Here is a 15900-nt window from a genome sequence, read left to right as displayed (position 1 = left end):
ACTTTCTCAAAAAAGAAGCCATAAGTTGATTTACATTCAGGTCAAGCTCCTTATCTCATCACAGACTGGTAGCAAACCATCACCAGCAAATCAACTAGTTGGAGTAACACAGTCATAGTGATTCCCATTTGGTTAATGATTCTTTATATTATAGTCACTCTTAAAATAATTCCTGCCGTTTCTGTCTCCTAATGGGACCCTGACTGATCTAGGGGTTAGGTATAGGCATATTCTGAGTAAATTCTATTTTAGTCATATATATGCATGTATACAAAATGGATTGTAATATACAATGCAGCATATGGTCAAAAAGTTGGAAATACATTAGCCTAACAAGTACATTACGAGAAAAAATATTTACCTAAATCCCGGTTGCACATATATCTATATTGCCTTCCTGTGACACAATAGTTTTTAAAAATAAGCAAAGGAACTCAAAGGAAAATATTCAAAGAATGCCAGCCAATACAAATTTCCATCTACAAATGAGAAAGGTAACAGTAAATGAGAGATAGCTCACTATTTTCTAAGGCTTGATATATTGTTGCTTTCAGGACCTAGGAAAATGTGTTAATCTGTGAGAGTATTCTGTGTCGTAGGACTTCATAGCACTTGAAGTAATTCTGGGTCTTTTTTATAAAAGCACTGTCTCTGCCAATCATATTTATAGGCAGAGTCAGCAATTGTGTCCAGCAATTACAGAAACAGACTACTGAGATAGGCTTATCTTTCAACTACTTAAATACTTCCTACTAACCTAGCAATAATTTTACTTAACAATTCACTAACAGGTATGTAAGGTCAATGCCTTCTAGAGTCTACTTCCATGATCAAAGTTAGTGCTATCAGTAAAAGGAGTCCTAAGCTGAGAAAGCAAAGACAACATAAAATATATGCACACCTGAGCATTATCACATCACTAAAACTGAGGCTCCTTCCCTAATTGTCATCAGGAAACTACAGAAAACATTTTGTTTATTTCATATAAATAAATATATGTATACTTTAGAGAGTGTGTGAAAATTTTGAAAATACAGGGTAAATTTTTTCATCATTTGTTACAGAACTATTCAGATGGTGACCATGTAATTTATCACCCAAATTGAGACATTTGAGTACATGGGGAATTTAACCCTGAGACAGCTTGTATGGTCACCCAATTCATAGGGGAAGTCAGCCTGTTTATTGCTCCAAAGATACATTTACATATCAACTACAAGAACTATGACATAATGGAGAGATAAAGTGAATGCATAATATGTAAAATGAAAAAAAAAAGGATGACAGATGAATAGTTCTCTATGCTTCTAGGCATCTTGCATACGGAAACATAACTTTATGTCATGTAGGGCCTTATTCTATGATGTATCCTTTGACTTTGCTCAGAATAGCTGGAATATTTGTTAAAATAAAGCACAAATGGCAACCATGAGAACGTGCCCCTTCACTCCTGGACTTCTGGGAGTAACTGACCTGGGGCCCAGCTGCTGTGCTCTAAACGCCACAGCTGCATTTGCATGAAAGTCATGCTGGACAGGCAGCTCCCAGTCCATGACTGGCCACAGCAGGAACACTAAGGGCAAGCCCATTTCGGGGAGACACAGGTCTCTGACTGCACCTGTGGCTCCAGGACTCCCCAGTGCCCTTACTGCACATTCGTTAGAGAGGCACAGCAGTTTCAGAGCGTCACCCAACTTTCTTTCCTTCCGTTCCTCTCTCAGAATCAGGCTTACATTGTGGTCTGAAGGCTCTGGCAGCCTCCCCTTGACTCCCTCTCCATTTTCTCTCACAGGCATTTCCCCTAATCAATTTCTTGCACATTTATTCTCTTCTTGTTGTCTCCTTCTCTGAGGTCCCAGACTCAGCACACTAAGTACAAATGTTTATTGACATAAACCTGGTTTATACATATTTAAACACTCTTACCTGCCTTATTTCTAAATACAAAGAATGTTTTTAAACTGAGGGAACTTAAATCAGTCATATTTATGCACTGAAACTCTAGCATAAACCCATAAAAAATGTAATATTCTCCCTATAAGGTTTAGCCAATTCAAATTGGAAAAATTAAACCTTATTCTCCCTATAGGTTTAGCAAATTCAAATTGGAAAAATTAACAGCATTTAGTAAAACTTCAGTAGTCAGGCTGCATGTATTTCAACATGGCAGAGAAAACCAAAGCAATTCTTACACTAGAGATGGATACCCCATAGCCTCTTCTATACAATAAGATATCTAGATAATATGCATGACTTTTACATCTAAAATTCTATGGTTTTAGGGGTGGCCCATTAGCTCAGTTGGTTGGAGCGTGGTGCTGATGACACCAAGGTTGCCGGGTGGTCCACTACCCTGTTATTTTATTTTAAAACATTTAGAATATTATGAAAATTTGAATTGTTTTGATTACGTCTGATGCTGCCTCCATAATAATTTCTTTTTCCTCTTGGGTTAGATGAGCAAATATATTGTCCTTTCCAAGAAAGTTAATAAAAGTGTATTTTAAATATTCATTAAAATAAGTATTTAAAATTCTATAAATAGAAAAACAATGACTACATTAGGTCAAGTTGGCTATATTAACCAAAGAAGGAAGTTATCTGGAAATCAAGCTGGAGATAGGATAGGATGGTGAAGTGGAGAAAATACTGGAATAAGAGACAGCAGTGTGTGTTTCATTTCAGATTCAGCCTTTAATATACTAACTATGTAAGCTTTGGAATGCCACCTACCCTCAGTCCTTCTGCTTCTTCAGCTGTGAAATAAAAGGGTTGCACAAGATGGTTTATGAAATCCTCCACAGCTAGTTCGGTCACAAGGATTCTATGTGTACTTTTCTATCACACTAAACTGTACATCTCATCCCAAACTGAGTGCTTCTTAGTATTAAAGGAAGGAACCCCAAATACAAACAATTCAACATGAAGAACATCTAGTTCTTTTTCTAATTTTTTGAGCATTTGTTTTAATTACAGACAATTTGAACGGGAACTGATATGTTTTAAGAAAAAAAACAATTTCCAAGCAAATAGTCTATTGACAGGCCCTCTTACAGCCTTCCACACAGCCACTGAAGACTGGGGCATGAAAACTATTCTTGTACCATTCAGTTTTTTTAGGGTCAGAGTGACCCAGAGCTAAGTGTCAAACTGTTTCCTGTTCTTATGACAGATGGTCAGGCTGGTTGTATGACAGCTAAAGGAGCCATATCCTGCAGATCTAGGGGAAAGGGCAAAAAAGTGCTCACCATCTTTTCTCATTTACCATCAAGGCCCTGCACCAACAGAACCCAACAGGAATTCCAAACCTTGACTTTGGTTAGCAAGTCGACATTCCCATGAAGCACAGCTCTCCCATGTCTGCCCAGCTCTTCCCTCTCCCAAGGTAGTAAAGTTGTAAGCACAGAAGCTCTACAGCCACTCTCCATTTTTCCGCTAGATAAGTAAGTTTGAAAACTAGAACAGCGAGGTTCCAAAATAAGCAGTTTCCACCACATTTTTGTACCCAGTTGAGAATTTCTTCATACTTAGAAAGCCTACAGAATGAAGTTCACCCTTTTAAATCTATTCAAATGGCCTCTGGGGCATGTGATCATATTAAGTGAAAAATGAGTGTAGTTACTAAAGGAAAAGACAACAAGTAAAAAGATATCTCCTTTTGGAAAACATGATATTAGGAAACGGCCTCTATTGATAATAGAGTTTGCCATGGGCAGACAATGTCTTGTAACTCAGACTTTAAAAACAAAAACGCATTTGCAATTTTCAGATCAATATTTACCTGAAAACTTACTAGTAAGGTATGCCACTTAGCACAATGCCCTATTTCGGAAAAATTGTTTTGAACTAAATAAAGATAACCCTGATATAACTGTAAAGGTTAATAATATATTCTTTAAAATAACTTCCCATGTTCTGCAAAACAAATCACTATTTTTAATATGTGCATGACTATGAGAAGATAGGTCTTTATGAGTTCTTGAATTTCAGCAGCCTAATTGGTATTAGTGACATTAATCATCACAATAACCAGGAAGAAGTCTATAGCAGCCCCAGAAAATTGCTTTCATAGATAAAAGGGCTTCACTCAGTCCATGCAGGAATAGCAGAGCAGCAGCAAGAGAAACACAATCTATGAAAGGAACGAAATTTTCCACCTGCAGTTAGTGTTACCCTGTTAGTTTATAATTTACAGTTTAATTTATAATAAAATATAATTTCTATTGATGAAGACTACCATGATGACACATTACAACCACTGATTTTTTTCAAGCTGTATGATGTGTGATATGGAAACTAACTTCTTTTAAAGCCTCAGATGGATTGTATAAGGCTCCTAATGCCCCACAAGTAATAACTAACTGGAGTGGTCTGAGGACTTGCAACATCTTTCACTGGAAAAACAAATTGTTTTCGAAAGCATTTAGGGATATGTCGAAAATTTTTCCGCTATAAAGAATAAACTTGCAAATATTTCCGTAAGTCAAAGAAAATGCACAAGTAATTCTTAGGAAGCCTGTTAGGATTGTGTAAAATACTACTATTGTCACACATAAAAAATGAGATCTAGGCTTACAATTACATAATAATTATATAAAGTAATGTCAGATCGTACCTTTTTCAGGAATCGGACTCCATAGGTAAATACATAAAGGTAAAATGAAAATCTCCACCTGTAGAAGGTTAAAAAAAAATCTATGACATTCAGTTTATATATTACACAGCATATTCTGAAACATGTAAGTGAAAAGGTCCATTAAATCTGCCCCACTCCCAGCCCCTTCCTTGCTCCAACCAGGGATTAAACTTAATGAGCAATTTTAGTGCTAGCTGAACACATACAATCATGTGCATGGGTTACTGCAAATATTTTAAACATTAATAATTACATTCACAACTGAAATTTTCTTTCATTTATTTAACGTATTTGCCCATTTGCTCATCTTCTCTTTCCCCATGTGAATTTCCTCTTGTTAATTGCTTGTGAAGAGATATATTTCAACAGTATGAAGATATGTAAAATAGTTTTGAATTCTGATTCAGATATCAACCTGACTTAACTGAAGTTCATATTTGTTCTAAAAATAAAAACCTTAATATTCTTAAAGCAGGCATGATGCTTTCCTTTGTCTTTTAACAAATCTTTATCAACATCTTTGTGGTAAAATCACTAAAGGAACACATTTGGAATCTAAATCATCCATCTGATGTAGAACTGATAATGACCACCTTATACCTTTCCAAACTCGCAGTTAGACTTTCACTTTTTTAATAAGGAAAACAATTTAAGTTCTCTTTCAATTTTAAAAAAAATTAAAAGACACAAGAATGTTTTTCTTTTAAATGACTTTATGGAGGTGGCCAGTTAGGTCAGTTGGTTAGAGAGTGGTGCTAATAGCACCAAGGTTGCCAGTTCAATGCCCGCATGGGCCACTGGGAGCTGCGCCCTCCTTATAAAAAAATAAAATAAAAAATAAAGGATTTAAAAATATACATATGACTCTATTTATATAGACTTTATATAAATTAGATAGATACTACCAAAAGTATCTTTCTTATATTTCATTTCTTATATTTTGTGACTTTGAATAGCTGTGCCTTTAAAAACTGGCTGGATTTCACTAACTAGCATTCCGGAGGTTATGTTGTTAATGGTGTTAACCTACTGTGGGTTATAAGTAAATGAACTCACAGGAGAAATGACTAGTCAAATTCCATCTGTTGGGAAGCAAATAGCTTTTTGTGTTTGCAAGCCATGTAAAAATGTCAAATAAGGTGAGAAAAAAAGAGGTTATTTTAGGAGATGATTCAAGTTATAGACAAAATTTCCTCAAAGAAATGACAGCTCCATTCAGGTAAGACCCAACAGCAGACACGAATGCCCCTTAGAGTTGTATTCCAGGGTTGAGTGACACTTCAAACATTCTGAAATTCAAGTCAGAACTAACATTTAGAGAAGAGCTTAGAACTTCAGGGTTGGAAATCTTCAACTAATAATTCATAAAACCTGAATTCAGGAAGAAGCTGATGGAAGCAGTAAACTGATGAAAGCTTCCAAACAATGTAAAAAGTAATGATTCTAAAATCCTCATACAAAAACTCTTGTAAGTAAAGGCACATCACTTACTGCAGAGTCAGAGTCAATTTTAATTTTAACCCCATCTCTGTTATCAGTGTTTTGGTGGTTGTAGGTGAGAGTCTGTGTGTTTCTTTTTGTTTGGATGTACAAAAGCTAAGACTAGTGATGGCTTCAAGAGTGTATAACTTGTGCAGTCACATAGGGTCCCATGCTTGGTTTAACATTTTGCTGTCACTATTTTGAAATTCTTAATAATTATTGAACAAGCGGGCCCATATTTTATTTTGCATTAGACCGTGCAAATTATATAGCTGGTTCTGGTTACAACGGGTAGACTGCCCAAATTTTGGTAGATTGTCCGAATTTTGGGAAAAGTCTATTATTATCCCTTGACCTCTGTTCCATCACTATAATGGGGGAGTCCATTTGTATCACACTTTCTTGATAGTATGCTGTTTTGATATTATACCAGAGGTTGAAGGATTTGACAGCACAAGTAATCTGCACTTCGCTCTAGTCTTCTCACTTCCTATTATATTAATCCAACCTACTGCATGAATTTGCAGGTCATTTTTTGGCCCCTGAGGCCAAAAAACTTCTAGAGTTTCCAACTTCTAGATAAAATAATTTATAACAGCTGTTTCAGCTCTAAGACTCTTTTCTAAATAGCCAGTGATCAAGCAGCTTTTATGTAAAACAAACATTTTATGGAAGTCATTGGAATTCCTACAATAACTTATGTATCTACATTTTATTTTACCACTAAAATGACCCAGTTTTCATAAGACATAGGTTCTATTATAGAAACACAGATGCCTCCATCATTTGAATAACAATTTGTGATGAATATTTACAAGGAAGAATTAATTTGCATAAAATATCTGCAAGAAGCAAAATTCTCAAGCATTTTGCCATATGCAGAAAGTACTTTTTTTAATTTGTGTAGTTTATTATGTTACAGATTTAAATGCTGTCTAGCTGCCAGCCCCTGATATAGCCTCTCCCAACCCCTCACAAAAATATCTATAAAATGAGGGGTAAATAAAGGTAGGTGTATGCAGTCACAAAAAGAAAGAAATAACCTTCAATGTACTGCACGAATCAAAGAAAAAATATTAGAGCACAAAAAAAAGAATAAAATTAGATTTTAAAAACGTAATCAGAAGCAATGAGAGATAAGCGAGGGGTCTTGAAGGAGGAAGGAAAAATCTTTGTATATCTTCCTTACTCCACTTTCTGCCATCTTGTAGAGAAATGCAAAAATCTGCATCAGTCAGAAACCCAGACAGTTCTCTGTCACGAACAATGCTTTTTGAGGCAGCAGGAGACTCCCTCTACCCCATCAATTAGTGACTGCCACTTTCAAACGATGAGTAGGAAAAAATGGAAGTACCGGGAGTATTTAGTTGCAGAAAAGCAGATTTATGGACAAGATGATGTGGTGGTGTTGCATTCTGGGAACTGGATTCTTATATAATCACTACACAGAGTAACAGAGAACAAGGCATTGGAGAGAGCTGCATTAGATAAAACTCTTTTAGTCCACTAAGAGTACACCAGGGCCCATAAACATCAACCTGCTACAAGATCAGAGATCTAAAAGAGCACTTTTACTGGCAAACAGTGGACAGAGAGCAGTGGGCAGAGAGCAGTGGGCAGAGAGCAGTGGACAGAGAGCAGGCCAAGAGCAACCCATGCACCCTCGCTTTGAGCAGGTCTAGATGGGTATTTCCAAATTCAGAAATAATGAGAAAAACAGCTAACTGTCAACGTAGGTTTACTAAGAAGTGCTGCATAAGTATGGAAAGAAAAGAGCCTGCTAAAGATGAAAGGAATGTCCTAAAAATTATTTCCTAAAGGAATCAGATGTAAATTTTAGGAAAGTATTTGGTATTGTTAATATGATACAAGAAGATATGTTCCTTAAAAACAAAAGTAGAAAGCCATAAATCAATAAAAGACTACGTGCTAGGTAAGATAAAAAGAGATTATAGGTGAAATAAAGCTAAAAATAAAGTGACAGAATTATTACCCATATGGGGGTGGGAGCATACTGTATACAAGTAAATCGTTGACGTAGAAGATAAACACTTGCATAACCGGGAGAAAATAACCAATAAAGGAAGGAAGACCCTAGATCTGGAGGACCAGAAAAACCAAGTCTAATTATAGTTGCTTCTGAGAAAACACAAATGAAGAACTGAAATGCACATAAGAATCAGAGACACAATTGAGAAAAAGAAACTAAACTGAAAAAAGTAAAGAAGACTAAATTGTATTCCAAACTACAGAGGGTGCCAAAAAAAATGTATACACATTTTAAGTAAGGTAAAAACTGTATTAAAATTATAATACAATGAATGGCACTAGCATTCATTTAATTAACACCATCGTGTGAGCGAACATCATACTACACATTGCTACCATAATTCAATTCAACTTTAAAAAGTAATACATAGATAACATCTCTTAAAATGTGTACATTTTCTTGGTACCCCAGTATATACAATTCAAAGCCACATTCTTACAAACATTTTGAGTCCTAGAGTTAAAATAAAAAACAAAAAAAAAATCCTTAAAAAAGAGTTAAAAATTAAAAAAATATATATTAGTTATAATAACAAAACAAATCAACACATAAATGAAAATAAGTCATCAAGAAAGGAACAAATATGTGGTTGGTCTTAAATTTCTCTTGAGTATTATTAAATTACAGAAGAAAGAGAAGACCCAATCAAAGAAAGCTATTGCCAACCATACTGCCTTTCATTTGTAATGGAGTCTGAAAAATAGTCTCACATATTCAAAAGCTCTGAAAATACATTATTCATTAAAATTTATTAAAAAATTACTTTGGTCAATTCCAACCCACTGAGATATAAATAAAAATTAAGATTTCAAAAAGTGTAATTTTAGAATAAAAGATCTATGGTTAGCAACATAAATAACTTCCCCACATTTCACTGCCAAATTAAATCTTATCATTTTTAAGGGATAATTTAATATAAAATATTTAACAACAATAATCAAAAAAATGAATCCTCAGATTACATTAATGAAAACGGAAAGAAGATGGGAAGCATTAAATTTATTCTTACAGGGAAAATTCAAAAGTCGCTGTTGTTTATGACAACAAATAGAGTTAAAGAATATTCCTTTAAAAATATCAAGATGACTCCTGGTTAAAAATGGCAAACTGAATGTGTAAATGTACCTCTGTGCCTCTATGAATGCAGCACTAAACAGGCAGAAGAGGGAGTCTGTTAAGGAAAGCATAAACTCACAAGGACACAGAAGACAGCAGTGAGGATGAGCACTGCATTTGGGAGCCTGGGCAGCAGAAGGTGAGTGCCAGCCTGGTTAGCATAACCAGGAGCTGGACCCTGAGCTCTTGGTAGAGGATGTGAGAAGCACACAGAATCCCAGAGAGACCCCAGATGAGGAGCCCAGTCTGCACGGCGGGAACCTCTATTGGAAATAAAAGCCTAGGGGTGAGCCTGCCCAAGGCCACACCATTGCTAAGTGGCAAGAGCAGGACACAAACCTAACAAAGCGCTGAATCGAAAGCCCACTCTCAATTTCCACAGAATCAGAATGCGCTTCCTTGCTTAGAGAAGTCCATGAGTTCCAACTATATTTGTTTGGATATGGAAACTTGTTATATCCATCAAACCTGAAAATTAGAATGTCTTATTGTCCTTATCCAACAAGGTTGATAGAGCTCTTTTTAAAATTGAATACTACCACAATGTGCCATAAAAGTAGGGAATCACAGAGCAGAGGTGTTGCACCTTGCTGTCAGGTGTCACCCAAATGACAAAGGGACCCTAGTTTTAGAGGAGGCAGAAGCAGGGGGAAACAACCAGAGTCACTCTCTGAACTGAAGTGAACTCAGTACACCATTCCAGAAAGAGCAGGGCAGGCACACAGGGCCATTTTATTTACAACATTTCTGGAGTGCTTCTTCTGTGCCAGGAACTATTCTAAGCACTTTACACATAGGAAGCCATTTAGTGAAACTATTCCACACAACAACGTACGTATTATTATAATTCTCTCTCTCTCTGTCTCTCTCCCTCCTGTTTTTTAGACTGGGAAACAAGCACTAAGCTTACCCACTTGGTAAAGTTCACAGCTATAAGGGAGAGAGCCAGGACTGGAAACCGGGCAGTTTGCTTCCAGGACCCCAGCTCCTAACAATTAGGCTATGCTGCTGCTTCCTGATTTTATACACCTGAAAACTGAAGACAATGCATTCTGCTAAAACAGTGTTTCTGATGGAGGAAACACTCATGGACACCACAGAAGAATGGCCTTTGTCTTGATGAATAGAAACTGGTGGCTTGCAAAACTGGAGACAGGGAAGGGCTGCACTGGTGCTTCATTTCAATCCTAGGGCAGTTAAAACAACATTGAGCTTGTCAACTAAAGTCAACAGTAATTACCCAGAGAGCCCTTGTCTATCTTACCCACTCATCCTCTCTACCTGCAGAAACACTATCCCTCCTTTGGGATTTGCCTCAAATGCTAATTATTCCTTGAAGCCACCTTTTCAGAATGTTCGGACATTAAAACCATTGTGATTCTCTGATGCTGTGTTCCTCACCTCTTTATCTCACCTTTGATTCCAGTCGCTAACCTCTGATGCCCTTCTGCGTTCCAAATGGGTAAGAGTCAGTCTTATGTCTCTTTGCATTTCTGACAGCAAACATAGTGTTCTATGACAAAATAACTCCTAAACTGACATCTGAATTTTTACTAAAGGTGAGTGCTCCCTTCATTTATATACTTTTAAGTTTATTTTAATCAAAATTGTCATTCAAATAATTTTATCAATTATTTTCAGGAACTGTGCAATACATTAATGAGAAAGAGAAAAGACATGACAAATATGGGTAATGCAATTTTTAAAATAATCAATAAAAATCTGGAATCAGAGAGTCAACTCTGGAATGGTCTAAATAATGAAAAGTACTGCTATTGAGTGCAAAACTAGGACACATTGTTAGAGCACGAAAAACTAGTACTTTGCAGCTCCTTTGATTCCAAAATGGAATTTGAGACATTTCTCATTTTAGCTGTTCCATCATCTAAAACAAATAAAGATTAACTCATTTCTTATCAAATACATGAAAAGTAAAAGAAGGCTTACATCTTTTCTTTCATAAAATTTAACATTTAATATAAATCATGCCACTATATTTTGCAAACTATTACAAATTAAGTAAAACTATAGTTAGGTAAATGAACAGAATATAATTTGCAATAAATTGGTATAGACTTTATTATATCGATACTTTAAAATATATAAATTCATCCTTTACCTCTAAGCATAAAGTAGATGAAATTCCTATTTTTTACTAAAATCTCAGAGCTGATGACTTTCATAAGATATGAACAAAGCTACAATATAAACATAGTACACTTATATTTTGTCATTTCTCCAGTCAAGTAAAACTGAACTTATAAAAACCCTTCCAAGGAGTTTCTGTATTATATAGGAAATATTCACGTCCACAAAGTTTTCAAGTGAAGCAATTGTAGTTTTAAGCTTGATGGCAAAAGTCATCTTTATGAAATGAACAGTACTTCTACTTACTAGGTTTTCTTTGAAGATTACCAACTTATTTTTATAAAACAATAATAGCTGGCATTTCTTGAGAACTTACTTTTTGCCCGGTACCATCACAAGAGTTTTGTATGTATAACTCATTTACACCTCGTGAGAACCCTATGGGGCAGATGCTACTATGATTCCTATCTTACAGATAAGGAGAGACAATTTAGGTAGCTTGCCTAAAAACAGTTAGCAAGCGGTAAATTTGGGATTCCAATCCAGGCAAGCTGATTCTCGAGGTCATGCTCTTTGCTACTAATTACTGCTTCTTTATATTAAAACAAAAATTAAAATACAACTTATTTTTTTGTTGTAAATAACATTACTCCCCAGTTTTTTCATTCCATTACACAAAATCAGTGGAATTACATACACACGTACATACATATATGCACACATATACATGCATGTACCATAAAAATAAAGAAGGAAATATAAACCCCAAATTCAGGATAGAGACAACCTCTGGAGTGCAGCAGAGACAGAGAACAGGTCACAATGAACTTCAAGTCCTTCTGTAATATTTCAGTCTTTTAAAACCGGAATGGACAGAGCGGAGTATGTCTGTTATACTAGTCCCTGTATTTAAAGTTTTTTTATTATAAAAAAAGACAGTGTGAATAAAAATTATGGTCACAAAAATAATATTAAGTGACTCTCTTTCTTCTTTTACACCTAGAAACCATGGATGACTTGTTCTTTATGCTATTACCCAAGCATACTTTTCTAAGCATCATAATTAGTTTTATTCTTTTCCTGTCGTTCTATTCATGCTTTTAAGGCTAAATTGCCAATGGAAGTGTTTTACATTGTATGCATTTTATACTGAGTTCTAAATCTACCATGCTCAGTTCCTAAAATTTAACTACTTTGATTTGAATATGTTTTTTTTTATGCTTTGTTCATGAGTTCTATTAGCAGTTAAATTATATTGATTCTTTCTTTAATTCTTTATTGCGATCCATCCTGTTTTTCTCCTTATTTGGTACCCAGCCAGATAAAATTCAGCATCACTGGTACTTGTTCCTTCTCATCATCCTATCTAACACCAGTCCCAGTTTCCCACAATCTATTCAATATGCATCTGCCAAAAATCAATGTCTATAAATTACACTTCTGTTAGGTCATTCTGCCTATAAACGATCTCTCATTACTCCTAGAATTCCCCTGAATATAGACTAAACTTATAATTGTGAGCTTAAAGTCCAATTTGTACTCAAGTTTGAATGGCCATGATTTGTGGAAATCAAAAAGATAAACTTTTTTCAACTGACACTTGTCTAGGGTAAGGATGAAAAAAGGAATAAAACTAAGATTGCACCCCTGTTGCCAAAAATAAATTTAGTCAATAGGACTTCAAAGCATGCACTTGCAAATGTCACAATTCTTAAATGTGTGGTTAAGGCAAAGCAGCCCAATATTTATCATCATCTAGATCAAACTAATGTTATGTGTCCCTTGAACATCAAGTGCTTTCACAGACTCTGTCATTTATTTTCTTATCTGAAAGTAGAGTGAAGACAAAGAGTCAATTTTTCAGAGCCGATGCTGTGACTGCATGGGAAAGAAGAAAACAGGAACTTGCGGTATTTGAGTTTTCAAAATGTATGAACTTTTGAATTTAAGAAAGAAATTCATGTGTCCCTTTCTACTGCCCTGCTTGGTGTCAGTTTTCTGCCACAGGCTCCACTGCACTTCTCATAACTGGACATGAGACTGAGCAGCACACCTTTCACAGGGATATGGGTAAGCACCTTCACTTATCCCCAAATCCTGCAACAATTCTAGGAGAACATTTCTTTAGTTTTTTTCACCTGAAAATGTGGACTAAAATACCTGCTTTCCAGGGTTGTTAGAATTCAGTGAGAAGTTGGAGAAAAGTTTAAAACATAGAGAGATGGACAAAAACGGATCCTAGGTTGACTAGGCTCGTTGTTGATTTACTTGTCCCCACATACCTGACTCACCATGCAAACATCTAAAATCACGTCTCACCTCCTCGGATCTTTTTTTTAATCTTTTTTTCCCCACCCACACCCACTTGTCTCTCATCATACCCCAGCTCCTTCAGCCCTTTCACTGCCACACGCTCCCACTTGGACTTCTCCGTTTTTTGTGAAGAATACATATGTGTACACGTAGCTGTAGAAGTTTATAATGTGTATGTATGTATACATGTATGTACACATATACATATGCATATGTACTTATATAAATATATGTATGTGCATGCACATCTATCGTATGTATGTGTATATGTATATGTATGTATATAAGTTAAATCCATCAATGTCAAGATCTTCCCATTGGAAACAAATACAGGTACATAGGTTTCTGACCTAACATCCACAATTTGAAGGATGATGTTCTTGCTCCTTCCTCTTACAGAGAAAAGGACATAATCAGATTAACAATCTATCGCCATTGAGGGTTACCCCCCAAAAATTCAGTCAACGTGCAGTTTTTTTCATAAGAGAATACGCCAGTTCATAAAACTGAATCTAGTTACAACACATTCAGAATGACATTCTTGGCTGACTGGTTGAAGTCATATGAGTTCATGCCAACTGAAGGAGTAATGAGTTGCCCACACACCAGCCATACTAGCTATATTCATACTGCAGCACCTCATTCTCATGTTTTAATAGCTAGGGCCCTCTTCTCACTATGAACATGGGGACCCAGTGAGACTGAGCTGCCCACTTTAAAGTGTCATCATGTCTCATACCAGCTAACTGTAAAGCTACACAGGAAGTCCATACATAGCACTGTCAATAGGTTCTGCAACTTTAGGTGCAATGGTGCATAGTGAAACCAATTTTACTGTAGGCTAATTGATATAAATTAGAGTTATATTTCTACAGCATGTCATCATTATAACCAAACAATGCTAAACAAAACAACGTTATCTGAGGACCTGCTGTACTTAGAAAATAATAAGCAGTATGACAATGAGATAAGCATGAGATTGCCAATCAGGAGTCGTTGTAATCATTCTCTGAGGCTCTCAGAGTAACCTTGGGCAAGTTCAAGTCTCTCTTCTGGGCAAGCAATCAGACCTTTAAGGTCTCTTTGAACTCAAGAAATTGAGTCTAAGTCATACTTTGATCCTGCAATATTGGACAAAACTAGCCATTTTCTTTTGCTTAAATCACTGCTGCTTTGCTCTTTCCCTCTTTCAACTCTGCCTCGGTTGCCTCTTGCACAGACGCCCTTGCTCTTCTCTGATATCAGTGATATCCTAGCCTCCTTCTCACTCCACGTGCTCCCTGCAGGTGAGCTCACCACTCCCTGTCTGCTGTGCAGTCGCTGCCTCTAACTGGCTTCATAAACCTGGATACCCAAACGCCGGAACTCTCCAACCACGTAGGTAGTACCTTGGACTGAAAATTCGAAAGCAAACATTGGTTATCTTTCTCCCAGAAATCCACCCTATTTCTGCTTTCCATCTTTTTCAAGGGCATTATTATCCACTCAGTTTCCTATCTGTGATTCCTCCTCCTTCTCCAAACCTCTTTCTCCCATCAGTCATCAAAATGTCAAGCTCTGCCTTGGAAATATTCCTTTCATTTATTCCCTTTGTGCCATCCCCTCAGCCTCTGCCCTAGTCCGGCACATCTGGTTTTTATCTTTCCCTCAAAAGGTAGGCTGGCCCTCACTGAGCTCCACAGACATTTAGACCAGGATGTTAACTGATTAACTTAATCATGAGAGAGAGAACAGTCACGTAGTGTAGAGTACTCGCTTTGGCATGAATGAGGGTTTCTATAGGCAAACCTACACAAAAACGCAGAGTATAATCAGGAGACGCATTGCAACACACAGACTCAGAACAAGAAGAGTTGGCGACCTTAATATGGCCCAAGTACTTTCATCAAAAAGTAAGTCTTACCACTCCGGAACCAACAATGCTTCTCCCCAGTACTTTAACATACTCATCCAACCTGTATCTCAGAAGGTCCTCTCCAATGAAGAAATTATAACGTCTCTGGGCCCCCACCCTTTCCTTAGCTGGATGAAGCTAATCGAATGTGGCCCCAGCCAAGCCTGGAATCACCTCTTTACGGTGACTTGACAAATCTCATTTCTGATCCATCATATGTTGATTCTCTCTATATATATATTTTTAACTTTAACCATAAGTTTGGAAATAATGAGTACCTAGTTGCCTCCATATATTATCTCCCAAGTGTCAGGGCTGCTT

The 15900-nt window shown here is 36.4% G+C and overlaps 1 protein-coding gene across 2 annotated transcripts in view; it reads right to left on the bottom strand.

Annotated features, from left to right (window-relative positions):
* CERS6 (ceramide synthase 6) overlaps positions 1-15900 on the bottom strand; it is a 280962-nt gene that overhangs the window by 120335 nt on the left and 144727 nt on the right. For both annotated transcript variants that reach the window (XM_081052700.1, XM_081052699.1), the window contains exon 4: positions 4616-4673. In XM_081052700.1, the coding sequence (XP_080908826.1) occupies positions 4616-4673 (58 nt within the window). The remainder of the gene's footprint in view (positions 1-4615; positions 4674-15900) is intronic.

The sequence above is a fragment of the Rhinolophus hipposideros genome, assembly GCF_964194185.1.
Source record: "Rhinolophus hipposideros genome assembly, chromosome: 6".
Taxonomy (NCBI): domain Eukaryota; kingdom Metazoa; phylum Chordata; class Mammalia; order Chiroptera; family Rhinolophidae; genus Rhinolophus; species Rhinolophus hipposideros.
This window is presented reverse-complemented; position numbering and strand designations above follow the sequence as displayed.